The sequence below is a fragment of the Tenrec ecaudatus genome, chromosome 8 (assembly GCF_050624435.1).
Source record: "Tenrec ecaudatus isolate mTenEca1 chromosome 8, mTenEca1.hap1, whole genome shotgun sequence".
In the NCBI taxonomy this organism is placed as follows: domain Eukaryota; kingdom Metazoa; phylum Chordata; class Mammalia; order Afrosoricida; family Tenrecidae; genus Tenrec; species Tenrec ecaudatus.
In genome coordinates this window covers 53,801,435-53,827,807 of record NC_134537.1, presented here as the reverse complement: position 1 = coordinate 53,827,807, position 26,373 = coordinate 53,801,435, and the positions used below count along the sequence as shown (strand labels likewise).

Genomic DNA, 26,373 nt, shown 5'->3' with positions numbered 1-26,373 from the left:
TCTCCAAAGACTGATTAATAAACTAAAATAAAACACTTGCTGCTACAATAGAGTCAATTCCAACTCATAATGACCCTTTAGGGCAGAGTAGAACTTCATCTTTGGGTTACTGAGGCTATAAATTTTTACCAGATAAGACAAGCTTATGTTTCTCCTGAGGAGCAGCTGGTGGGTTCTAAGTGATGACCTTGAAGTTAGCAGTTCAATGAGTAACCAACTGCACTACCAGGGCTCTTAAACTGATTATTACTCACCTCTTATCTGTACCAGTGTACATCCTCTGGTCTTTCTGGATTTGTAAGGTAGAATTGGGATCATGAGAGTGGGGAGGAGGAGGCATTAAAGAATTAAAGGAAAGTTGTATGTTTCATTGGTGCTATACTGCACCCTCACTGGCTCATTTCCATCTTGCGACCTTTCTGTAAGGAGATGTCCAGTTGCCTAGAGATGGGCTTTGAGTCTCTACTTGGCACTCCCCCTCATTCACAATGATGTGATTTTTTTGGTCTTTGATGCCTGATACTTGATCCTATCAACACCTCATGATCACACAGGCTGGTGTTCTTCTTCCGTGTGGGCTTTGTTGCTTCTCAGTTAGAAGGTAGCTTGTTTATCTTCAAGCCTTTAAGGCTATATATTTTTATATGAAAATTTTGGTGTAACAGTGATCTGAAGAAATTTCTGTAGAACAGTAAAAATCTTGCTACTAACAACAATTAAAACCACACTGCAAAAAGTGGGTGAAGGAAAAAACTATTTTTTTTCTAGAAAATTGATGCTATTCACCAAAAAAAATCCACTGAGTTACTTTAAAATCAACCCAAATGAGCAGACTATTAGCCACTTAGTGCCTTTCAACTTTATATATATATATACACACATACATATATATATCCCAAGAAACTGTACCCAGCATCTGCTAAAGATAAACCCCAATACTTATAAGGACCCCCTGTTGCCTCTCTGACCAAGAGACTCCCCGCCTTGCTACAGTAAACAGTAGGTACCAAGATGTAGTTAAGCACACCTCCCTTTGCCTCTCCCCCGAGTGCTGTTCATGTCCTCTTTCTCCTTGTGGCACAAAGATTGCCTCTGACAAAATCCCTGCTGTGTGGGGAGGTGATTCACCACCTGTAACTATCAATGTGTCAGCTGCAATAAATAGTTGTATAACACTGTTATCTCATCATCATATTGTTGTTAGTCAGCCCCAATTCCCTCAAGTTCACTCCAAACCATACTGCCAGCTTCAGAAACTCTGCCAAGGAAAGAGGCAGATCAAAAGTCCCTGGTTTAATTTGCCACCGTGTATGGGGAAGTTCAAGCCTAAGAGAACTCTCAAAAATGACAAAACCATGGCATAGACAGACCTGGAAAACATACTGAGCAAAATCAACCCATCACAAATGGACACATAGTATAGAAGACCACTTGTAAGTGTGAAATAAATAACAACAAAATAAAGACTTTCATACCAAAGGGAACAGACTTTGGAGATTATCATGGTGAGAAGGGCAAAGAGGAGGAGATAAATCAATGGCTAGACTCTTGGCCAGTTTTGACTTGGTTGACGTGGAAGATGGTAGTCCACAAGAGGAAGAGAAATCAAGGAGCGGTGAAGCGCAAACCAAGAGGGGTGGGGTGGCCTTGATAAGACATTTAAACTGTTGAATACAAAGTTGATTACCTGAAATGTAAACCAACTATTTTGTTTTATAACTAATTTTTAATTTAAAAATGATTATTAATCTAAGAACAATTAGTTCTTACAACATGGCCCTGCTCGATACATTCCCTCACAAAGGAGACGTGGAAGATATGCGTGCTACAGCAAAGTGTGATGAAGAACCCAGATGATGCCAGCAACCAGAAAGACTAGTATCATGGCCTTCAAGGCGTGTCTTCAAACAAGGAACCATTTAAGTGAGACGTCAACTAAGTCCCCATGGGAGAAGGCTACTGGCCTGTGTGATCCAAGGATTGCAAATAATAAAATCCAAATCAGAAGGAAGGAATGGTATCAGAGCCTAAATTGTGAACACCCAGTTTTCAAGTGGCTATGGATGACATTTGCTGAACAAATCATCAGAGAAACTGAATTAGATGAAGAAGAACATGGCATCAGTGAGTCATATTAACAACCTCCAGTATGCAAATGACACAGTCTTGTTTTCTGAAAGTGAGGAGAACTTGAAACAGTTGCTGGTGAAGATCAAGGACGGCAGTCTTCAGTGTGGATTATGACTCATTATAAAGAAAACAAAATTCCTCACAACTAACCCAATAAGGTCTCTATAAATAGGCATCGACTCAATGGCAATGAGTGTGGTTTTTGGTTAATCAGACAGATAAACTAATTTCAAATTATATGGTGCCCAGTTATCAGGAAGAATAGCATCTGGGATCTTGAAGGCTTGTTTTCAAACAAGTAGACATCTAAGTGAGACATCAGCTAAGCCCACGTGGAAGGAGCACACCAACATCTGTGATCCAAAGATCCAAATCTGAGGAAGCAATGGTACAGAATTTTAATTGTGAAATTCTGGTTTTCAGAAAGCTACAGATGACAGTGGAAGCCCAAAATACATTAACAGGATCTACACATGGAATAAGCCTCTGGTGATTCTCCTGTGACCATAATTGATGGATGAGAACAACCTGGTTAGCATACAGAGAACCTTGAAGAGATTATAGTACACTAAAATGATAACTCTGACTTGAATGGTTAACCTTGTCATTTGATCTCTCTTTTGATACACTTTGAGCTTGATCTAGTTTTTAATATTTGGGGGGGTGTTTGTTTTCAAATTGGAGTTTATCTCTTGTATTTTGTTTTTGCTAGTAGTGTTCTTGCTTCTCTATGTTTATATCTTTCTATATTTTTGAGTATTTGAAACCCATGTTAGTTGAATCTATAGAGACAATGACTGGAATAATGGGTTTGGTGGGAGGCTTTACAGGGGAGCAGGGCATAATGGAGAGCTGATATCAAGGAATACAAAGGAAAAAATGTTCTGACAATTGTTAAGTATCAATTGTACAACACTGCTTGATATGCGTGAACTATTGAATGGTAAGAAGTCTAGATTATGCCTTAATAAAATTATTGTTTAATGCAGAAATATTAAAGACTAGAACACGCTGAACTTGATTTCATTTTCAACATTTTCTATATTTTTGCTACGTTTTGTTTTGGTTTTTGTTTGTTCATAGTAGGGTTTATCTCAGAGGTGTGACATCACTGAGTTCATGTTATATGTCTTTCTGGGTTTTGGTATCTGAAACCGAAGACTGATGAGCCTATAGGGACTGCAGATAAAACAAAGGTTTGGGGAAGGGAGTAGGAAGCAGTACATTGGAGGTGGGGGGAGGGGTAAAATTACGATGGTATCAAGGACTTCAGAACGGAAAAGAATGTTTGGAAAGTGATTGCAGGAGCAATTGTACAATACTGCCAGTTGTGATTGAGCTAGGGGATGATATGACATATGTGTTAACTCCCAATAAAGAATAAATGTTAAAATTAAATAAAATAATTTTTAAATTGTAAATAATAATAATGAAGATTGTGGCAAAAAGCAATTGAGAGAAGCTTTGTAGATTTATTAGAGATATAGACTAAACTGTAGAGTAACCAATTTACAGAAGACAATCAGGGACATGGCAACTAAACAGCGTACTTATGAGTCAGAGCAAATATCAAACACTGCTATCAAACACGGCTGTAAATCCAACTGTATTGCTAATAACAATGAGTGTAAACAGATTTAAAGAGGAAAGAACAAGATTGAATTACATGTTGTCCATGGGATATGCTAACAATTCAAAAGCACAAATAGGTTAAAAATAATAGGAAAGAAAAGTTATATAATGACAACAGAAACAATATTTAAAATGGATGAGCTGTACAAATATTGGACAAAAGAGGTTTTGTTCTTATTTTAAGTCAAAAATATGAGGAGCACTTTAGAAGCAAAAAAAATGACAGAAAATAAGAGCAACATAGACAAGTCAAAACCCTTTTTGGTGTTAGATGTCCCCCAGTCATTTCCAACTTGCAGTGATCCCATGTAGAACAAAACACTGTGCAGTCCTCCACCGTCCTCACAAGTCTTCCTAGATTTGAACCCATTGTTTCAGTATTCTGTCAATCCATCTTCCGAAGGGCCTTCCTCTTTTTCATTACCCATCTACTTCACCAAGCATGATGCCCACCAGGCATGATGTCCACCAGGCACGATGTCCACCAGGCATGATGTCCACCCGGCATGATATCCACCAAGCATAATGTCCTTTACCAGGCTGATATCCCACTTTTAATAATGGGTAAAATTAGGCAGAATATCAACAAGGTACAACCCACCACCCCCAACTTACATGACAACCCAGTGACTGTAGGCACAGTCCTGTCTCCCCTTACCAGCCCAACACCTGAACGCCCGTGCTGTGCCGAATTCTTTTAAAATCTTTCTTCTTAGTTCTTCCCTTTTCTCCCACCATTTTCTGTTTTCCTTTCCTTTTTTCCCCTTCCTCGTCCCTTGCATTTCTATCCAGAAGAGAGTTCTCTCTCTCTCTCTCTCTCTCTCTCTCACACACACACACACACACACACACACACACACCCCAAAGCGGTTAACAGAACCCATTCTGTCCAATCCGGAGTCAGAAGGGCACACTCCCAGAAAGCAAGTGGGGGTCTCAGGCAGCCAAACTGGGAAGCTAGCAGTTCCACCAGTATTTTGCTGCTATTTTTGTCTTTTCTTTCTTTCTCTTAGTTCTCCCTCTCCCTTTGCCTCCTTGTTTTTCTCTTCTTTCTTCTCTCTCTTCGAGTATTTTTTGATTTCTCAGGATAGGTACCTATCACCTCACTCCCCTCATGGTCATTACCACTCAAGCCTATCAATAGGATGCACTCCAGCCTTCCTTGTTCTTTGTCTAGCATTTGAATGCATGAAAACTCATTAAAAATACCATGGCTTGGTTCAGGCACACCTTAGCCTTCAAAGTGACATTAAAATGTTAATTTGCTCCTTAGCACTTTTGTCCAATGCAGAAATGCTTGTGATTTTATTTTCTTTTTTAAGATAATGCAGGATGTGACATTTTATTGTGCTCTACCTAAGGTTACCATGAATTGGAGTCAAGTTGACAGCAACAGGGACAAAATGATAAGTACCCATGTGTTAGGCTCAGAGAGCTCTATACATCAATGCATATTTGTTGTATGAACAAATTAAAGAATTGTTTCACTTGCATTTTCAACTTGTCAAATCCATAATATGGAGATCCAATAAACTAAAAAATAGTTATGGCCGCCCTGTGATTTTTCTTCCCTCTTCTCATCCTTCCTTCCTCTCTCCAGAATCTTCTGTTCCTCCCTTCTCACTGCTCCCCATGGTCCCTGGTCTCCTTGTAGTTCTTATAATCCTATATCACTTGGTGTGAAAAACTTTCCATTTTCTTTTCCTTATAATAATTGTGTCATTAATGATTTGTCATTATGAATTTGACTAACTTTGCTAAGCATACTATTCTCTAGTTTTCACCATGGCCTCTGGTGTTTAGGAGACTCATCATTGTTTTCTATTGATGCAGAATATTCTATTGTGCCAGAGTGTACCAGAGTTTGTGTATCCATTCCTTTATAATCGGTGTTTCTGTTTGTTTCCATCTTTTTGCTTTTATGGAAATTTCTGCAAAAAACATAGGTGTGTATATCTATTGTGTTGTATTCTTTTACATCCACAAGAGAAATCACAGGGCCATAGGGCAATTGCCTTTGCATTTGTTTATGGAAGTGTCACACTGATTTCCCTAGTGGTTGGGCAATTCTACAGTCCCCCCAGCAATGTATGAGCATTCCATTCTCTCCACATCCTGTCCAGTGTTTATTATTTTCTGGGGTTTTTGAAGACTGTGATTTCTTGACACTGCTTCCTTGAGCATTAAGTGTGAATCCAAGTAAAATGGAACTTTCTATTGATTCCTTGTTTATCAGAATGGTTATGGTTCTAGTTGTGAATATTTCTAGGTCTGTTTGTGTGTTTTGCATTGAGGTATAACCAATACTAAAGGCCATAGTCTTTCATCCTCATCAATATGTGCTTCAGGTTCTCATTTGAACATTTCTCCAAGCCTGATGTTATGCTTTTCTTCATACAGTCCAGCTTCTCAAATTATTTGCTTAATATACAGATTGAATAATCCTGATGCATATCTTTCCTGATTTTAAATCATGTAGTCTCCTATTCTTCTGTGGGAAAACAGTCTCTTTGTCCATCTATAGGTTCCACATGAGCACAAAGAAATGTCATGGAATTCATTCTTATCCATATTATCCATCGACTGTAATGATGCACTAAATATAATGTCTTTGTCATGGTCAATAAAACACAAGCAAATATCTTTTGAGTGTTCTCTGCCTTCAGCTAAAAGTCATCTAACAGAATGATATCCCTTGTGCCATTTCCTCTTTTGAATCTGACCTGAATTTCTGGCAGCTCCCTGTTCATGTATTGCTGAAATTGTCTTTGAATTATCTTCAGCAAAATTTTACTTGCATGTAGTATTAATGATATTGTTCAATAATTTCCACATTCTGTTGAGTCACTTTTTTTATTGAAGGAGCACAAATAGTGATCTCTCCCGGTCAGTTGGCCTGGTATTTCTTCCAAATAGTTTGCCACAGACAAATGAATGTACCCAGTGCTTCATCAGTTCACTGAAACATTTCCACTAGAATTCCATCACTTCTTGGTGCCTTGTTTTCACTTATGCCTTTAGTGCAGCTGGGGTTTTGTCCTTCAATAGCACTGGTTCTTGATCATATGCTAGCTCTTGAATTGACTGAATGGATGTCAACCAATTCTTTTTGGTACAGTGATTCTATGCATTCCATCCATTGTCTCAAGCATGCTTTGAAATTTTCACTTCAGATCTAGTACTTCATAAATTTCTTTAGATACTCTACATTTAAGAGCATGTTTCAGAATCTTCTGCTGTCCACTTTGATCTTTTCTTTCTTTCTTGTCTTCTGAATGGCCTCTTGATTTCTTCGTGTATAATGGTCCCGTCATTAGGCTTCTCTGTCATTGGTGTTTAATGTGTCAAACTAAGTCTTCTGTCATTAAGAACCCAGAGGCTCTTGTTTCTGATAGCCAGGGACCATCTAATTGCCTCTCCACTCTTTGCTATAGCACCCATATCTTCAGTGATCTCTTCATGAAGGTGAGTATCAAGCAGACCCATGTCATAAGAGATCATTGTCCTTAGATTGGGCTAGAATTAAGTGGGAGTCCAAAATTTTTTCATCTATCTCTGGTGTGTATATGTCTCTGGTGCAGCTTAGAGATATCATTGTCACTTTTTTTGTTAGAGAACATTATCAGTCATCTCCCTAGAGCATAAGCTAATTCTCATGATAGTTTTATTGATTTAGCCCATGGTGTCGAATTTAAAACCTAGTTAAGAAAAGGAAATTATACAAGTATAGGTCAGCTATGAAACAAAAATGAGTCAAACAGGAATTATTGAACGCTACACCAAAAAATGGAATTGGTGATAAGGCAGAACATTCAATAATATTCATGAACAGTGGCTGAACCATACCTACCATATAAATAAAGAGAAATCTTGAAATATTCTCTTTGTTGATGAATGCAACATCATTCCTCTTGAATTTATCATTCCCGGAATTGTAAGGTATTGGACTATCTGATTCAAAATAGCAGTTCATTTTGGCTCACTAATTCCTACAATATTGATCTTTAGGGATGCCATTTCACTTTTGACAATATTCGAATTTCCTAGATTCATACTTCATACATCCCACATTCTAATTACTAATTGATGTTTGTAGCTGTTTCCTCTCATTTTAAGTTATCCCCCATCAGCAAATGAAGATTCTGAAAGCTTTATTCCGCCCATGTCATTAAGGTGGACTCTACTTGTGGGAAATAGTATTTGCTTGGATTTCTTCTCTGGAACTTGTTGTTGAGGTAATAATTTTTCTCTAAAGCTAACTGTGGTGATGTTTACAGAGATCTGTGACTGAACTATGAATCATTGAATTATACTCCTCAAATGTTTTAATTGCATGTGTTATGTGTATTATATCACAATGAAGCTGTTATCAAAAACTTTGAATAAAATGGGGAACATTTACACATACTACATTAACTGCTGGTAAAATAAACCAGTGAAACTGAAAATTTCTGGAGATACCTAAACTAATACAGCCTAGTTCTGTCATAACTTAATTTTTTTTAAAAAGAGGCCACTCTCATTGAGGGAATTCCTACGAATATCAACTCTATAAGACAAAGTAGAAGTGACTGGTCCATCGAGTCTGCAGCTGCAAATCTGTACAGAAACAGATTGAATCATCTTTCTCCTGAAGAGGATCTGGTGGGTTCCAATTTTCCAGCTTTCAGTTAGCAAGCCAATATTTGATCCTATGAGCCAATAGGATTCCTCATCCGAATTCTTACGCTATAGTTTTTCAGTAACTACTTACTCAGAAAAACTCACTCACTCCCATGGAGGCAATGCTGACTCATAGCAGCCCTATAGGACGGGTAGACTTCGGCCATTGTAACTCTTTTCAGGAGTAGAAAGTCCTGTCTTTCTACTGTGGAGTGGCTGGTGGTTTTGAACTATTGACCTTGGAATTAGCAGCCCAGTGCATAGCCACTACACCACTGGGACTCCTATTTATTTCCACATGGATTAAAACAAGGATTCCTTTAAAGCACAAAAGGGAAAAATTATAACCTAGAAAGCTAACAAGATCGGGGGAGAGAAAGAGTGATTTCATTCTGTAGCTTTTTTAACATGCTGATATAAAAAAAAGTCACAGAAATGGAAATGAACAAGCATCGCACTTACCTGGGAAAATGTTGAGCCTTATGTGAGTCCATCTTTGGTAGACATTGGCAGGAAAATAATTGTGACTGGAACCTCGTTTTCCTGGTTGAAGCTCTGCAATGGGAACCAAGTAGCTCCAGTTTTCAGACTTTAGCTAGAAATAAATATCAGAATGTTTGCGATGGACGGGAGGAACGGTAGATTCTCTCATCCTAGTGCTTGTGTAATACGTAAGTGTTAATTGTCGTGAAGTTAAAATGTAGCAGGCTACATGACTACAAAATAATGAGCTACTGTCAGAGACTTGATCTCAAAGCAAAGCTACAAAGCAGGGAGAATTGCCCTGTAGGGCTTCCAAGGTTGCAGCCATCACAGGGGCAGACAGCCTCATCTTTCCCCCGAGGAGCGCGGGGCGTCCCAAACATCAACGCTGTGTCAGAGCTGAACATTTTAACCGCCGCACCCGCAGGACTCCGCTGATGGTTCATAGGCCCAAACTCCCTGCCATTGGGTTGACTGACTCAAAGACACTGTCTTGAGTTCCTAACATGTAAATCTTAGGTGAGCAGTCTGGTCTTTTGCCCACAGCAACTATGATGTTAGCAGCCCAACACATAACCCACTATGCCTCCAGGACTCTTTCACTGATCAAGGGTTTTATGAATACAGTAAAAATTATGAAGCTTTTAAAAATGTACAAAAATTAGCCCAAAGTGTCTATTATTTCATCCTTTAGGCACATTGTGATTATTATCAAAAGTATTTAAACACTGACTGTCAATTTCTGGTTCTCTCATCAGGGACGAGTAACAGCTACTGATGGACACCAGTGAGTAGTCTACACTTTGAGAAAGATTACTCTGCTCTTTTAGGAGCTTGGAAGTTCCCTCAAACAAGAGTTCCATAAACTCTGACTGGAATATATTCAGGGTCATAAGTGCATGAGCGAATGAGCTAAGACAGGGTAGGATTCCTTATATCAAAGGGTTTCTTTTCAGAGCATGGTGTGCCAAGTAATGTTTCATTGTTGTTTCAGTAATCACTTAAAACAATCATCGGACAATGTAAGATATGACAAAATAATAATTTATAAAGTATCAAGGGTTCATGAGGGAGGGGTTAGCAGGGAGGGAGAGAGGAAACTGAGGAGCTGATGCCAGGGGCCCCAGTAGAAAGCAAATGCTTTGAGAATGATGAGGGCAACAAATGTACAAATGTGCTTGACACAATGTATGTATGTATGGATTGTGATAAGAATTGTATGAGCCCCCAATAAAATGATTTTTTTAATCAGTTACATCTTTGGAGGCATACCTCAGAAATAGCTTCAAATTCCTCAGCTGTGGCTGCAGTTCCTAATCTGGGTCCTCTTTCTGGTAATTCTGGTAGTTTATCTAAAGTTAGAGTGACCGATTATCAAGATCAAAATCAAAGACAATACACTAAACGGGCGGTAATGTGATTACCATTTTGTCAAATATCAGCGTAACAGTTAATTAATAATGCAAAGTACCAGATAATCAGAGTAATAGAAATACATGTTGAAGTTCCTCAACATTTAAATTACTGAGAGCAGTTTTTAAATTTGTGCAACATATTTGATAATACATTTGCTTACCAAAATAAGAAATGTCTAAGTTAGGTCAAGGCTTTAACAAATTGATCACATAACTAGAGTTTGTAAAATTTGGATCAATCAAGTTCAAGTTTAAGAATATTTCAAGATTAGTTCCAGAAACTCTGCTTCCCCAAGAGACAACCTTAGATTCTATGCCTTCGCAATTCAGAAATAGAAACACTCATGGGTGAGTGATGGGCTTGCCCAAAGAATGTTAGCCATTTGTCACTCATTTCCCATTAATTATTTCTGGCTGCATCTCTTATATAGTCATTTCACTTTGAGGGTATCAGAGCTATCTTTTGGGAGAAAGACCCACCCATTTCACTTCCACAGAGGCTGACACAGGTCTGTGCACACAGAGCTCTCAGTATAAATTTGCCAGGTGACATGATTTATATATCTATATATATATAAATAGAGAGAGATAGAGATAGATATAGATATGTATAGTCACTGCTATTAATCAAATCTGACTCATAGTCACCCTATAGAACAGGATAGAAACACCACTGAAGGTGTCCAAGACTGGAATTATTTACAGGAGTAAAATGCCATGCCTTTCCCCTTTGGAGCAACCAATAGATTCAAAATGCTCACCTAGATGCTAGTAGTCCAATGTGCAACCCACTCTTCCACCAGTGCTCCTAAATATATACACACACATGTATTTGTGCATTTGTTGAAGAAAAATTAATTCTAGGGCCAACCACCATTAAAATTAATTCTAGGGCCAACCACCATTAAAAAAAAAAGGCAGCAAACTCACTGCCATAGCATCAGTGCTGATTCATAGCCACCCTGTGGGACAGGGTAGAACTGTCTCTGTGCAGTTCTGAGACTGTCACTTTTCACAGAAACAGAAAGTACCAGATGGTGACAGTTTAAGGAATAAAACCATAGATCTAGTTTACAGACCCTGCAGGATTCACAAAGCCCAGATTCCAATATATATAAAGGAACCTCTTTTATAAACATCATCGCTGCTGCGCACACTGGAGAGTGGGAGAAATGGAGCTGGTGGAGATTGTCCTCTAGCTGGCGGACCCATAGCTGGTTCCAGACCATGCGGATTATTTTAGGACAAAGTCCACGCCCTGCTACCTGCTTAGCAAACCTCAACGTTACATGAGGTTGTGCTTCTGGGTAGCTTTGAGGTATTTAGGACTGATGAAATTTGTACTGGACCAAAGAACATAGATAGAAATTAAAAACAGAGATCATGCTTGTTGAAAATCCAAAGCTCTGAGTTCTCAAGTTCAGTCACAGTGAAGTGGTCTTGGATAAGTAGCTGGACTTGTCTGCATCTGATCTGAAGGAATAAAGCAGAAAACCAAACCAAACTTGCTGCCAATGAGTCATTGCTAACTCATAGCAATCCCTCTCTGGGTTACTGAGACTGTAATTGTTTATGGGAATAGAAAGCCCAGTCTTTCTCCTGCGAATATGCTATTGGTTTCGAACTGCCAGCCATGTGATCACAGCCCAAGGTGTAATGACTACAACCCCAAACCCAAACCAAACCATTGTCAGATAATCTATTCCAACTCATAGTGGCCCTGTCGGGCGGAGTGGAGCTGCAGCTGAGTGCTGTAACACTGTACCACTCCTTCGATGAACTTTAAAATAAATAAATAAACCCATTGCTATCAAGGGGATTCCAATTCATAGTGATCCTACAGAGCAAAGCAGAACTGCTCCTCCATACATCTTTCCTGGAAGCGACAGTCTTCATCTTTCTGCAGTGGAGTAGTTGGTGGGTTCGAACTGCCAACCATGCAGCCAGCACACTGCTTAATCCACTGTGCCACCAGCACTCCTTCAGATGAGTCTTACAATTATTCTAGGAGGAAAGCCAGTAGTTCCAAAAGTACCTGCTGGATAATTTGCTGCTTGGATTGACATTCGGGGAGCATAATTTCCCTCAAAGTAGGAAATGTCCACGTCAAAGCCTCGGATAATTCCTTGTATTCCCAATTTGATTATACACCAGTCATGGCCTGCGCAGCATAAACCACAGGAGTCCTTTTTAGAGACTGAGCATTCATAAAAGAAAACCGGCGTGCAATAAAGGAGCACCTTCCCCATCCCAGAAAAATGTATACAGCTTAATTCTCAACTAGCATTGTGTTAAGGCCGCTCCGCACCGACCACCCCCATTCCTCCGCGGGAATCCTCATCGCTAGTCAGACCTAAGGTAGAGGCACTGGATTCAGAGAAACTTGAGGCTGACTCCGTATTTTAAGCTGTGTCCTTGAAAACATGTTTGAATTTCCTGTGTCTTTTTGTCTACCTTTGTCAATATGGATTGGCTTCGAAGTAACTAGGGGAGGTACATAAAATCTCAGCTGCCAGTTGAAGGTGCTCAATAAAGTGGTGGTTCTTCTGGATGCCTCATGCTTCTTGTCATCTCGGGCTTGTTCCCTTCTGCCCTCCTGCCAAGGATACCTTCCCTTGGGTATGTCAGAGTGTAATAACTCTTGAAGTCAGTATGCCACTACGCAGTTCTTGGTTCCTTGCTGCCATGGACAAGCCAACTGTAAAATGATAGGTTTAATAGAATTCAGTGATGGCTCCAGTATAATAGGAATAAAGGAAACGAGAAACTGCCAAGAGCTTGAGGCAGGAGCAAAAACAAAATCAGCTCTCAATACCTGGATTGTTTCTGTTTTATAGGCAGTGATTCTACTTTTAAAAGTGTGTTTTGATTGAATAACAATGAATGAAATAGCGTCTTAAGATGGCATAAGAGACCAAGTATGCAAGGGCGTAGGGCAGACCTTGGTTCAATTCCCGCCTTCTCTCACTAGTTACAGGATATAGGCTAAGTTAATGAATTGTTTCCTCGACTCTTAAATAGAAATAAGAGCAACTACTTAGGAGAGTTGTTCTAAGAATCGGCTTATCATTTAATGCTTGCAATATTTCTCCATAAATATTTGCTCTATTTCTCCAGCTATGGCCTGCACCAAAATATTCTCTTTTTCCTAACTGTATGTTTCCACCCTCTCTTGATGATGGTACCTATTCCTGACTTCTCAGGGATGGTTCTCTGGTAGTGAGATAGTTAGGATTTATTGTGCCAACCTGGCCGATCGGATAAACACATGTGGGGTTAATTAAAGGGTGGAGGGATAAATGGCTCGTTGAGCCTCGCCTTTCTAGTTCTCAGATCTCTTGCTTGTGATGGTCAGACCAGGGTGTAGCTGCCTTAGCCAGTTCCCTGCTTCAGCTGCAAGACTCACTTCCTGCAAGACGTCCATGAGGAGAAGTCGCATGAACCTACCCTGATGCAGCCCTGGGTGCTAGAGCAACTGTGTGGAGACCCCTGCCAGCGCTGAGATGCTTACACGTTCACTGACTCAGCTTTCCTCCTGCAGTCAGCATCATAGTGTGTGTTTTGTGAGATGGAGGAGGACTTTGTGGATTGATGTCGGACACATGGCTAAGGTTGGACTTATGGGCTTGGGCAGCACTGGGTTGGGATGCTTTCTTAATGTACACTTACCCTTTATATAAAACTCTCTCTTATACATATGAGTTTCTGTGGATTTGTTTCCCTAGTTTACCCAGACTAACACAGGTAGGAACATCCAACATTACAGGGCATTCCACAGATTTATAAAAATGGACAGCCAAGGGAGATAAATTCACTGCCAATTCTGATCATAGTGACCACATAGGGCAGAGTAGAACTGCCCTGTGGGGTTTCTGAGTCTTTAAATCTTTACAGGACAGTCTCATCTTTCTCATGAGGAGCAGCTGGTGGCTTTGAACCACTGATCTTGTAGTTAACAACTCAATACATAACCCGCTACGCCACCAGCGCTCCTTGCATGGGAGATGGGTTTCTTAAAATACACACAAGCTTTGTGATAGGCCCTATATTTTTAATTTTAATAAAATCATTTTATTGGGGGCTCTTACAGCTCTTATAGCAATCCATACATCCATTTAGACCCTATTTTTAAGCTTACCATTATGGAACAGAGTCACTATCGACTTACCTGGAATCCTTCTCCATCTAGTTTCCCATCCATCCATCCATTTTCCAAATTCAGTATATTCGTGTTCTTTAAAATGTGGGGCATCACTCTAAAGCAAAGATGTATAAGAGTTTGATAGTTAGCATCCATGTGGTAGCATGTACTTCCCATATATTAATTCTTGTCCCAAAGGGACAGATGAATAATACAAATAGGGATTCTAGAGGGGTTCTTAGCAGGCAGAGGAGTCTCTGCTCTTTCCTTGATGCATAGTTAACCCATCTATATCGGAAAGAAATTCTACTCCCTTAGCATCAGCATACAGAATTACCGGTAATCCCTGATATTGCAATGCGTAAAATAACATTGCCAGTCATTCCAGGGGCCTCACAGTTGGAGCCATGCAACCACCAACTGCAATCTAGTATGATACTAACGCATCATTGGAGCAAAGGAAGAGCTGTTTATTAAACTTCCAACACAGCTCAGAAAAGGGCTATTTCACAATTAATTCAGCTGGAGTTGTTTTCAGGGTAAGCCTGATGCTCAGGATTAAGCTAAACACTTAAGACTCAGGGCTCTGTGCCATCAAAATCCACAGGGAGGGAAGCAGGGACCCTCGTATAACTGCATGGTGTGAAACTGGGTATGAAGGTCAGCTTAGCCACTTGCAGCTGAGTAAACAAATAACTGAGTTTCTGTTTCCTATCTGTAGCAGTGGAGATGTGGATCCATACCTGGAAGGATTTGCTATGAAGTTGAAGTCATATGCACATACTTGAAAATATGAAAATAATTAGATGTTCAAATTGCTTTGTGCTTGGTGTATAGGGGGCAAGGAAGGATGAGAGATAGTTTCTCTTTTCAAATAAGGATACATGCAAAAAATTCTGTGTTACTGCTCAGAAAAAGCCTTTTGTATCGCCTTCAGTAGAAAAAAATGCTACGTGTTTAAGAGCATAAACGCACAGAGTGAATCCTGATAGGAGCAACTAAAACCGCGAGGACATCCTCTCCAAGATGAGACTAGCCAAGGACCCAGATGAGTAGCAGCTCAGTACATGAACTCTGGGACCAGGCTGCCTGCGTGTGCAGCACAACTCAGTCCAGCCTCCTCCAGCCAAGTGGCCTATAGCAAATGTGCCTCGGTTTCCCCATCTGTTAAGTGCTCTATCTAGCCACTTCCAAAGCCCACTGTGAGCATGAAGAGGCTTATAGAGTGCCTGGCACATAGTTAGTGCCCCGTATTTCTTTAGTTGTCATATCTTGAATTTTATTATCATCAAATCACATCTGGTAGGGCAGGAGAAAGATAAAGGGAAACAGAGGAAAGATCTAGGGAGCAAAGCTAGTGATAGAGGTATAAACATAGTTGTGTGCTTATGTAAATACTTTAATTCATAAAAATAGAGGTATTGGCCTATGTACATATATTTACACGGCAATACATTGAGGAAGTGGATGGAATTGGAGCCTCTGCTCAAGTCCTCCCTCAATACAAGAACACTTTATTCTAACAACCTGGCATTCTGTGATGCTCACCCTCCCAGGACAATCACAGAAGACAAAATGGATCCATAAGCAACTATGGCTAAGAAAGCTAACAGTGTCAGATTAGCAAAAGATACAGTGTCTTGGGTCTTAAAGGCTTGAACTTAAACAAGCAGAGAAGCCGCAAGTCCACATGGACGAAGTCCACCGGCCTGTGCGATCATGAGGTGTCATCAATGGGATTAGGTAACAGGACTCATAAGACACAAAACAAACAAACAAACACATGTATTATTGAGAACTAGGGGCATTGGAGCAGAGACACAAAGCCCATCTGTGGAGAATAGGTGCTCCCCTCACAGAAGGGTCACAAGGAAGGGACCCTTAATACAGCACCGATCAAACAAACAATACTCCGCTGGTACTTTGAGGCTCACTCACCCCCGACTATCATGACCCCTGTCCTTCCTTTCCATTCCGGCTAGACTGGAGAATGTACACTGGTGCATGCTTATCTAAGCGCTCATGACACACTGAATCCAGGTCAAATACACCCTTCAGGATCAGAAATGGGAGTAGCAATACCAAGAGGGAAGGAAGGGGAAGCCGATCTCAATGATGGACACATAACCCCCTCCCCCAGGGGGGATGAACAACAGAAACATAGGTAATGGCAGACAACAGTTGCTGTCAGATATGAAAATAATAATAATTTATAATTTGTCAAGGGGTCACGAGGGTCGGAGGGTGGGAGAGGAAGGGGAAACGTGGAGCTGATTCCAAGGGCCCAAATAGAAAGTAAATGTTTAGAAAATGATGATGGCAATGTGTGTACAAATACGCTAGATATAATTGATGTATGGAATGTGATGAGAGCTGTAAGAGCTCCCAAAAAAGTGATCTTTAAAAAGAATCAAATCTCATCTTAAAGGTTAATGTAATTCTAGTGTATCCGTAGTTAAAGTAACTATGTTCTAAACCACAGGTCGCAAACTCATTTGGACTACCACACCCTGCTCTTTTTAAATCATTTTATTGGGGGCTCATACAACTCTTATCACAATCCATCCATCCATCCATTGTGTCATGCACATTTGTACATTTGTTGCCATCATCATTCTCAAAACATTTGCTTTCTACTTGCTCCTCATACAATTATTTAACAATATAATGAAATAAAACCAATCTTACAATCTTCATAACCCTATGTAGAAATGTGATTTGGCACGAAAGTTGGTGGTAAAGCAGTTTTAGATTTATCTATAATATTTTTCCTTTTTCAAAAAGATGAGTAAATAGTGTGTGTGATATATTCAGGATGAATGTCTATAAATGCACATGTGTGAGTAGAGGCTGTATGGAAGAACTATATACCAAAGTGTGTACAAATAATAGGTCTATTCTCTCCTCTGATTTATCAACACTTTCCCAAGAGGGTAAAAATGTCCATATTATTTGTTAATGTTAAGTGTTGAATCCATGTTTCTATATATTATATAAAAGTTTACAGAGAATATCAGAGTTCTGAGTGGCCTACGGGGTTAAGAATTCAACTACTACCAGAAAGGTTGGCAGTTCACACCCAGCCTGAGGCGCCTCCAGGAGCCCGGTCGCACATTGGTTCACATTGAGCTGCAATCTGCAGTTCAAACCAGCAGCTCTGCACTGGAGAAAAGCCAGCCTTCTACTCCCGTAAAGAGTTACAGGCTCAAAAGCCCACAGAGGCAGTTCAACCCTGTCCTATAGGGTCGCTGAGTTCGAATCTACTCGGTGGCAAGGAGTGTTAGCGGGGACACAGACTTTATGACCTGCCTTTATAGAATCATCATCTTGGAAAGTCTAGGAAGCTGCTCTGCTGTGCATATAAGAGGTTGCCGCTGGTTAGATTCAACACCGCTGCTACGAACAACAAATAATATAAAGAAATATCAAATAAGACAATGTGACATATGAAATTGAAACCCGTGCCTTCAAGTTCATTCCCATCTACAGCATTCCTGTGGGACAGAGCACAACTCCCTCCAGTAGGTCCCAAGGGCGGCAATCTTCAGGAAAGCAGAGCGCCTCATCTTCGCCTGCAGAGCGGCTGGTGAATTCTAACTGCCAACCTTTCAGTTAGCAGCCAAAGGCTAAACCCATAGCTCTGATCTCCTCTTAGCAGGTATACTCAAGTGCAAAATAATCCTGTCCCTTATTCTCTCCCACCCCTTTCCCAAACCTACCTCTTCACGGCTTGCTGTGCATCCTCTTAAGTTTTATTTTATGCACATGTAGTACTAAGTCACAGGCATCGTTTATGACCGTGCATGCAGAATTCTACCCTTTCTAATAATTATGTAGAGGTTCATAATCTAGAAGGCTCATGATTTCTTCAACTAGTCCCTTCTTAGTGGACCATAAATGAGTTGTGTTTTGGTTTTCATTTGGTTGTTTTCCCTTTAAGCAATCTCAGAATGAATATTTCTGTATAGTTCTGCCTACATGTGCAAGTACTTTAACTCTATGGGAAAGCTCAGTCAATGGATGGGCACTTGAAATTGTTAAAGGTGGCAAAGGCTTGTCACTTGTTATCTGTGTGACGCAGAACAAGTGAATTAACATCTCTGTTCCTTGGTTTATTTTGTTTTCCCTATTGCATAATGCATTTATTGGCACACTGTCGCATGAGGGCACGGGCTGGTTCTTCCACACAGAGTAGCCATTTTGCCCAAGTGACCAGGTAACACCCCAATCACAGTTGAAGACAATATGCCGTGTGACAGATCATAGAAAGTGGTTATAAAGTAAACTTAACTGTAATTTCTTTCACTGCACGGGGATCTTGAACATATGTATCCTGTGACCTCAGCCCTCACAACAGTTCTTTGTGACAAGGTATTCTGGAAGAGTTTCGATTTCCTTTCCAGGTTTTTTTTAGGAACTTTCAATAAATGTATACTTTTATAGGCAAAGGAGTAAAACATTTGTAAAAATGTTCAAGATAGAAGTCAGTTTTATTCTCAACAAAAATCCACATTAGACTACTGACACTTTATGAAGATCTCATAATGTGGTCACAAATTCTTCTGACAAGTGTCTGTGTTGGTGCTCATCTGTACATGTGTCTAATGCTCTGGTTTGCTAATTCCCTGGTACACACAGCCTCATTCCCATCTCAGATATTCTCATATATTTTAATTAACATGGCTGCATAGATCACTTCGACGCCAACACTTTGAATAGAAGAATGTCAATTTACAATACCTTTAAAAGGTTTTCTGCCGGAGAGAAAAAGTCGTCTGTTGCAAATAAAATCTAGAGAAACAAAGAAGATGAAATCATCATAAATTAAAAACCATTTTATTTCATTCCCTAGGGAAACATTATGAGATGCAGTAAAAAGAAAATGGGAAATTGCCTAGGGAAAGAGAAACAATATGCAATTAAGTCACAATGCTTTCTAAATGGCTAGATTCCATTGCTTGCCTCCCCCTTCTTCTTTTCTTCCCATACTTTTATCCTTAATCTCTCTTACCATCTGGCTACAAGAGTGCTAACTAACATCTCACATTTGGGAAGCAAATTAAACCAACTTTTTTTTCCCCCAAAACTGAAAACATTAGACCTTGTGATGCTTTCCTTAATGTGATGTTGTGTGCTGTCATGTCAATTCCGACATGAGGTGACAGAGCAGAACTGACTCATAAGGTTCTATAATCTTTACAGAGACCACCAGCATTTCCCCATGAATAGCCTCTGGGTGTGTTTGAACTGCCAATTTTTGAGGTTAGCAGCCTAACTGTTGCTCCACATCTCACTGTCATCAAATCAAATTCAACTCAGTGACCCTATGGGACAGAGTGGAACTAGAGCCATGGCTTTCAAAAACTTTAGGAGAGCAAAAATTCTCCGCTTTCCCCCGTGGAGCAGCTGGTGGGTCCCCATGATGTCACCAGGGCGCCTTTCCTTTGACACCATGGAGCAATAGCAGAATTCCACGCTGGGTCAGCCCTGTAACTAGGCTGTCTCCGTGTTCTCCTTCCAAAGGCAGCTCAAGAGGCCCGGTAGTAAGCTGACCTGGTAATTGATAGACAAAGCAGAATAGTTTGAGAGTAAAGAAGGACTCTTCATTGTATTCCAAGAAGAAGAAGAAAAATAGGTGTCAACTGGGATTTTTTTCCCCTTACAAAGCAGGGTGAGCTGGTCTCTGCAGATTTGGAAGGGCCAAGTTAGACTGGTTTCTGATTTTACCTCAAGAAACCTAAAAGTCAAGCGAGCCTCTAATTGTGTGGCCAGCTGCCAGCTTTCAAGCTGCCGCTACTGTTTGTAACAAAGAAAAGTTTGTCCTAATGGGATTGCCCTGTGCCCTGAGAATTTGCTAGGACAGCCAGCAAGTGAGCCTATGAGTCCTGCTCTTCCCTTGTTCTGTAGCCCTAGCAGAAACTGCCAGGCCCATTCTCGCCGCGCCCTGCAGAAACACCTGCCGTGTTCCTCAGACACTGCAGCGCCTCCACATGGCAAACTCCTTTCCTCTCCAAGGCTTACCGGCCTCTCTCCTTCCTTTGCCTTGCCAACGCCCCTCTCCTATTTTAAGATTCCCTATCTAGACGTGGCTCTGACTCCTCCCCACATCTGCTGGGCGGGGCTGAGAGAGATGCTTCTGTTCACCATCATCTTCTCTACTAGTGCCTTTTACATATTGTCCCACCCACGAAGCAGGCAGGCTCAGCAGTGTCACTGGGCAATTTGAAATTACTGGAGGTTTCTTCCCCAAAAGGGAAGTTTGGGGTTATGGTCTGGGATCACTTAGGAAGTGAGAGAAATCCTGAAGAGCTGTTGCAATAATAAGAACAAAAAGTAATGAGAGTCTAAAAAGCAAGGCAAAGACCAAAACAATGGAGAGGCAGGGGTAGACATCAGAGGCAATGTGGCCATGGCATGAATGGGACATGGCAACTGCCTGGTGTGAGAGGCAAAGACACTCAAGATGCACCCAAAATGTTTACACGAATTACCAGCATATGCACAGCTCCTGAACAAAACAGCCCACCCAGGACATGGAGCGAACTCATAACGGAAGAAAAGAAGCGAAGCTTTGGACAAACATATACGATAAGGACAGGACATGTAAGTAGGAAGCAGAAGCAGAGAGATTGGAAGGAGAGAGGTTAGGGCTATGAGGACAGAGTCTGAAATTAGTTCCACTTTGGGGGTCTCAGAAACGCATGAAGTTGTTGTCAAAGGAGAATGTGAAGATTAGAAGTAGAAGACAGAAAACAGCTTGATAAAAAATAGAAATGGTATGTATGCATACATGCTTGTACATACATGTGGATTGTGCACATTATATAAGCATGTATAAATGCATATGAGGATATACATGTACATGTATATATTATATGTGTGTGTTGAAGTGAAATTACTTGGAATGGCTCAACTATCCATGTCGTTTTAACTCTCAGCAACTGATTGGCTGGGAGCATCCAAATAGGGTGTGTGGAACACAAACAGAGAGGATGAGGGGGAATAAAAATGAGGCCTCTCAGCAACAGGAAGATAGAATTCCTGGGACCAAAGGAAAAGAGTCAACAGCAGAGCATGTTCCAAATCCATGCCTGAAGTGTGTGGAGGAAGCAGAGGCCAAGCCAGGCGACCATGAGACAGAGCAGAGGAGCGGGATGGACACTTTCAGTCTCTGGAGGGAAGCAACAGGTGGGCTTCATGGGCAAGGGACTGCATGACTGAGAGGCTGAAGACCAGAGAGAGTCACGGCTGCTGCCTGAGGAGGGGTCCTGTAGTGGACAAAAGACTGTATCCTTACGGATTTATGATCCTGCCTGGAGTTAACCTGTTACATACCTAATAAGCCTTCATAATTTTGAGCATTTGTCTGTGAATTGTGTGGCCGTTGTGCGATAGAATGGTTGGTATCAGAATAGGTAAAGAAGGAAGAGAGGGTGGATGCAGTCAGACCCCAGTCACGTAGCCATCAACTTTGGGTTGGTGTGGATTGTATACTCCTTCTCCTTTGTGTACCCAAAGGGCGTCAGATGTGGCCCCCAGGCTGTTTTCTCAATGTGTATGCAAGCTGTGTGTGTGTGTGTGTGTGTGTGTTTACAAAATGCCTAGTTTACAAAGTCCAGACAACTCATCTTTGCCCTTTAAAGTTGCATAAATTTGATTTCATTTGAAATGATTGAACTGGTACTTACTCAAAACAAATTTGCCATCACAGCCACCTCCCCTTATATGGTGCAGCTTTTAAAATCACTGAAAGTGCTTCAATTGTTTTTCTTGCATTGTACATTTAAAACTAAGTAAGAACAGTATGCACTTGTGTGACTTACCAACAACTTCTTACAGACCCAGTTAGGAGTGAGTCTCTTTCGTACTCTGGGGACTATTGGTGTACATTAGGTAGCAAGAGAGGAGACAGGAAAGAAACTGTAGGCAAGCAGTCAGAGTCTACGTTAATGCAGCGGCTTTTTAAAAAGATGATATAATAAGATAATTATAATAGTCTTAGTGGTGCAAACAGTTAAGCGCATGAGGATGAGCCAACAGTTTACAAAATCAAGCGCAGCCAGAGGTACCTCAGAATCTGCTTCTGAAAGGTCGCAGCCTTGGAAACTCTCCTCTGCTCACATGGAGTGGCCATGAGTGGGAATCCGCTTGATGGCAACTAGTCACATTAACCCACAAGGCTTTGTGCAGATGCAGTTAAAGAAAGCTGGTTTTAAATGTATGTATTGTTTTCTTTTTTTTTTAACATTTTATTAGGGGCTCATACAACTCTTATCACAATCCATACATATACGTACATCAATTGTATAAAGCACATCTTTGCCCTAATCATTTTCTTTTTTTCTCCTCTTTTCTTTTTTTACATTTTATTAGGGACTCATACAACTCTTATCACAATCCATACATATACATATATCAATTGTATAAAGCACATCTGCACATTCCCTGCCCCAATCATTCTCAAAGCATTTTCTCTCCACTTAAGCCCTTTGCATCAGGTCCTCTTTTTTTTCCCTAAATGTATATATTATTGTACTTCAACCAATGTAAGCAAAATGTATATGATGCTGAAACAAGCAGCATCATAACATACTAACCTACACAACTCTGCACTTACACGTACTTAATCTAGCAGCTACAGTGTCAAATTTTAGAGTGCTTAACATAGATTTGAAAAGATAAGAAAATCATGTATTCGTTTTCTGCCTTTGGAAAAGTTAATTTCCGGAGTTTCAATATTCTCCTTATAAAAATGAAGACAATATTCTCATTACAAAAAATGAAGACGATGCAGGTGTTTATATGACAGTCACAGGAAATCAATGGCAAAGCACTTAGCACATGCCTTGTATGGAGGTATGCATGAGAGCTTTTTATGCCAAACGTTTGATGCATGTAATAGACACTCATTAAGTAGTTATCAACTTGAACTATAGAGCCACAGTCTTGAATTCAGCCTCCTTACAGTGTTGGTACCTGGTGATACCTTTTGTGAAGCATCTGTTTCAGTGGTTCTAAAAGTGTGGTCCTAGATATTTGTTGAGACTGCAAATTCCCAGGCCCCACCCAGACTCAGAAAATCTGAGTGTAGAGCCCACAAATTGTGGTTCATAAGAATCCCCAGGTGAAATAAGTAGATAGATAGATAGATAGATAGATAGATAGATAGATAGATAAAAGAATCCCCAGGTAGCATGCTCAAGTTGGAGAGCTACCCATTATTCTATACTCTAATAAAAAAACACAGAATAGTGAGTTGTTTTTATAAGTGCAAAATCTCACTTTTGTACTTATAAAGTTTTTTAAATCTTTTAAAATCATAAAGCAAGGCTGCAGTTAGTGGGACGTGTCACCAGTTTAAGAAAAAATCAATTCCTTGGAAGTCTTTTGAGATAATGGGCTTCAGCCTAATGCTTGCCAATCTAATTGTGCTCACTGCAGTGGTTGGCTGGATCATTGGCATAAGTACATTAAATACTTGCTCTTGCAAATAGAAACCCACTCACCTTTCCTCCAACTGACTCAGATGCCATGTCAATCAACTGGATGAAGTCCGGAAACCTAGGAGGTTTCCTTTCCTTTGGACAGTCAGCCATACTTCCTCACTACAAGGAAAGCACATTCGGGTCAACCTTCATAGGTAAAGGGTGAGAGTGACAGCATGGGCAGGGGGTGCATGACTGGGTGAGGCCCTCTTCCAATCCCAGACAGCTAAGGGGTTGAGAAATTCAAAGATCAAACAAAACATACATATTTTCAAGTGGATGGGACAAGTGCTCTTCCACTCCATGGTGAATTAAAATTTGAATTTGCATGAACATGTGGAAACAGGAGAAGAAATTGGAACATGGTTTACTTCTTAAGTACTTAAGAATAACTTATAACTAAATAATTTTAAAAGAATAATTTGCTTTTATACACTGAGCAACAGTGACAGGCAAGGCTGTGAGTGGAGCTATGGAGGAAAATGCATGGCCAGCCTTCCAGGAGCTCACTGCCTGGAAGAGAACAGACCAATTCACACACAATTCTGCTGGGGAGCACTCAGGAACAATCATACATTGAGTCAGAAAGATTTCTCCATTACAATCACTCAAAAAAAAATTCACTGCCATCAAATCAAGGTTGACTCATGACAACCATATAGGACAGAGTAGAACTGCCCCCGTGGGTTTTCAAGACCGTAACTCTTTACAAGAAAGCCTTGTCTTTCTCATGATATAATCACTAGTTGAGAAGACAGGGACTCCGAGAAATGGGGAAAGCCACCAAGGGGGGGCCATGATTTTCTGGAAAAGTCAAGTTTGACCCAATGTCTCCCACTCCTAAGCTATTGGATGCCTTTTGTTTCTACTTTTTTCCCCTCTAACCCTCACTGTGAAAGCATAAAACGACATAAAAGTTAACACCGTATAAAGAACAATTCTTTTTTTTTAAATAAATCATATTATTTGGTGGCCTTTACAGCTAGTTTTTTAAATCATTTTATTGGGGGCTCATACAACTCTTATCACAATCCATACACACATCAATTGTAAAAAGCACATTTGCACATTCATTGACCTCATCAGGCTTTTACAGCTCTTATAAAAATCCATGAACCAATTATTTTGAGCATATTCATACATATGTAACCATCATCATGTTCAAAACAGTTTTAAAGAACAATTCTAATTTACAAAAAAATAAATACAAATGACCAACAAACTAACTCTCCCTTGAAGTAACAGAAACACACATACACTTAATCAAAAAAATGCTACTTTTCTCATAAAATGAACATTTAAGAAAAAAGTAAACAGACCTTCCCATACTCTGCTGTCATGTTTTAATCCAGAGAGTGTATGATAATATATATCAAAAACCTTTTTAATGTTATGTCATTGATTTAAAAGCTTCTACATATCTGTAATAAGGAAAAATCAAAGGCACACAAAAGGATGTATGTATAAAGATATTCATCACAATATTTATAATTTTCTTTAAAAATGAAAGCAAACTAATTTGGACTTATTAAGTCGGTTACTATAAAATAAAATACAGTGCATATAACGAAAATCATGTTTCAAAAAGTACTTGGTTGCATAGGAATATATTTATATAAAGTAATCAGTAGAAAAGTCTATCTATGCACTTTGGTGTACTAATAATTCAATTGTAAATTAGTATGTCCCTTTACTGTGCTGAGGTCCCTGGGTGGAATAAATAGTTCATCTAGGCAGCTAATCTGAAGGTTGGTGGTTCAAATCCAAACAGTGGCATTCACAGTAGCACTGGTGGGCCTGGAAATCTACTGCATAAAGACTATAGTCAAGAAAACCCTATGGGAAAGTTGAATTAGAATTAACTGGGTCGCGACAGATTGTAAGTACTAATCGAAGCACTGGATTATATTGATGACCAAACGGGTCCTGAATGGTACAAAGAGCTAAAAGGTTGGCAGTCCAAACCCACATGGTATTCCCTGGGAGAAAGATGTTGTGATCTCTTGCCATAAAACCTTGGGAATCCTACCAGGAACTAGTACTGTCCTATAGAATCCCTATGAGTCAGAATCAGTGCAATGGGCATTGGAGTCTATAACAGAAGCTTAGGTCATTCTTGGGGTGGGGGTTGGGGTAAGAAAGTCTTCCTTGAAAAATAGACACTAAAAGAGCATCTAAAACATGAGTAGGAGCCTGCAGGGTAAGGAGATGAGAGGTGGGGATAAAGAAAATAATGTGGATGAGTTTTCCAATGAAAGAAACCACATGTGCTAAGGTTGAGTCAAGAGGAGACCCTATAAAACGTGGTAAAGTGTTAGAGAATATTACAGGAAAATAAAATGAATGGGGGAGGAGGGAAGGAGCAATTAATTCAAGATCTAAAGGTATTATATAGTCTTTGAGGATTCCACATGACAGAGGGAGC

General features: G+C 40.1%; 1 protein-coding gene across 1 annotated transcript in view; it reads right to left on the bottom strand.

Annotated features, from left to right (window-relative positions):
- Positions 1-24,059, bottom strand: part of ALLC (allantoicase) — a 48,279-nt gene extending 24,220 nt beyond the window's left edge. Inside the window, exons 1-6 of the mRNA XM_075555675.1 lie at positions 23,970-24,059; positions 19,204-19,254; positions 14,491-14,578; positions 12,358-12,483; positions 10,180-10,259; positions 8,887-9,019 (exon numbers count right to left, since the gene is read on the bottom strand). Coding sequence (XP_075411790.1) covers positions 8,887-9,019; positions 10,180-10,259; positions 12,358-12,483; positions 14,491-14,578; positions 19,204-19,254; positions 23,970-24,059 — 568 coding nt within the window. The remainder of the gene's footprint in view (positions 1-8,886; positions 9,020-10,179; positions 10,260-12,357; positions 12,484-14,490; positions 14,579-19,203; positions 19,255-23,969) is intronic.
- Between the last annotated feature and the right edge of the window lie 2,314 nt (positions 24,060-26,373).